General features: G+C 53.2%; 1 protein-coding gene across 1 annotated transcript; it reads left to right on the forward strand.

Annotated features, from left to right (window-relative positions):
* The first annotated feature begins 594 nt into the window (after positions 1 to 594).
* Positions 595 to 1,511, forward strand: LOC114274360 (uncharacterized). Its single transcript, XM_082877033.1, has 2 exons — positions 595 to 682; positions 777 to 1,511. The coding sequence occupies exons 1-2, from the start codon at positions 674 to 676 to the stop codon at positions 1,398 to 1,400; spliced, it is 633 nt and encodes a 210-aa protein (XP_082733159.1). The 5' UTR covers positions 595 to 673; the 3' UTR covers positions 1,401 to 1,511.
* The last annotated feature ends 362 nt before the right edge of the window (positions 1,512 to 1,873 follow it).

Genomic DNA, 1,873 nt, shown 5'->3' on the forward strand with positions numbered 1-1,873 from the left:
CCCTGTTTCTTTTGCAGCTATCCAAGCCTTGCAAGCCAACTACCAATTCCCCAACGTCGAAGCAATTCGGGCCGTGCTTAGGTACCGTCACCGGGATTGCAACGATTTACTCGGCTATACCCCGACGTATAGGTATTCTGCCCCGCGCCGGAGTAGAGTAACCGACTTCCTCAGAGCTCCTTCGCCACCTCCAGATCCAACCCTACCCGACGTCCCGCTAATCCGGCTGACAGACGAGCAAGAGATGGCCAAAAGAAGTCGAATCAAAAACCTGCTCACCGCCACATCCGCCGAGGTGCCGAGCGTGGTAACTCGGTCGCCAGCCGCCGGTCAATCCAGTGGCGCCGTGGTCGCCCTTGCCACTCAATCAGCCGGGCAATCCAGCCGAGAAGCCCCTGCACGTCGGGCCGGAAAAAGAGCTCGGGCAGACCCGTTCGCCGAGCTAGTCACCGAGCTTACCACCGAGCACCCAACGGACGCCCCCGCCCCAATGCCGGCCTGGCGCCCACATTTGAAGCACCGGGGTCAGGACATCCCGGCAACGACTTCTATCAAAGCTGACAAAGAGCATTTGCTCGCCTTTGATTTGACCAAGGCCCTGCTGCTACCGAGCGACGTGGTCGGCAGCGACCACGTCCCAGACACCCGGTTGGTCAAATCGTCGGTGAAGTCCATGGCCAGGGTAAGTGGATGTTGCTTTGAAAAATTTCATAAGTGTTTGTTCGGTTTCCTTTCTGCTCGGTCTCCTTTCTGATCAACTTTGCTTCTTTGTGCAGGCCATTCAAAAACAACACTTGGTTTTGGAGCGCATCCACCGGCTTAGGCAGAAAGCCAACGACACTGCCAGCCAGGTTGAAAGCCTTCAAGCCGAGCTCGGCCGGGCTAAAGCTTCTCTCGAGATGGCCAATGCGGATAATAATAGGCTGCTCGGTCAGCTGAATGCAGCCGAGAAGAAACAAAGTGAGCTCCAGACCGAGGTGGACACCCTCAAGAAGTCAGAGAAGAAAGCTTGCCGGGCTGCTAACAACGCCGGTTTTAACGAGGCCGAGCAGAGCTATAAAAAGCAAGTCTTCGCTACTCAAGACATCTACTTCAAGGCCGGCTGGAAGTCCGCCTGCGAACACCTCGGCCAAGGCTCCGACACCGACGTATTTGCCAACCCTCCTCCAGCTTCGCTACCGGTCTACCTTGTGCCTTATGCAAATGACGTATTCAGCGCCCTGCAAGCGGAGGCCGAGGAAGGACTTGAGGACGGAGAGGGTGACACAGATTCTGAGGCAGAGGAGGCCGAGGTGCAAGAGCAGCCCGGCAATGCTGAGCCCGGTGTCGAAGATGTCAGTCCTACCATCAACCTGGATGCTGGCGAGGACGAGTTCACCAATCTCTCCCCCCTAGTTTAGTTCTCTTGTTCTTTTTTTGTATTTTTGCTTTCAACACTTTTGATGTAACCGGGCTCTGTCCCCACCTTTGTACTGAATTTCTTATCAATGAAAATTCAAATTTTTGCAAGTGTATGCACGGTTATAATCAGTTCTGTCTTCAGCAAAACATCTCGGTACAACTCATCGTTTGAACACTTTGTCGACCGGAATACATAACACGGTCTAAGCACTTCAGCAGAACAAGACAAATTCATGAACCGAAATAGCCACTTCGGCTGTAACAAAGTCAAACAAATCAACTCTTCCAACCGGAGTACATCATCTCGGTTGGGAATCCAAAGTTGGACAAGACACCAACTCTTCCAACCGGAGTACATCATCTCGGTTGGGAATCCTAAGTTGGACAAGACACCAACTCTTCCAACCGGAGTACATCATCTCGGTTGGGAATCCTAAGTTGGGCAAGACACCAACTCTTCCAACCGGAGTAC

This window comes from Camellia sinensis, chromosome 7 (genome assembly GCF_055761805.1).
Source record: "Camellia sinensis isolate YWXY chromosome 7, ASM5576180v1, whole genome shotgun sequence".
NCBI classification, from domain to species: Eukaryota; Viridiplantae; Streptophyta; class Magnoliopsida; order Ericales; family Theaceae; genus Camellia; species Camellia sinensis.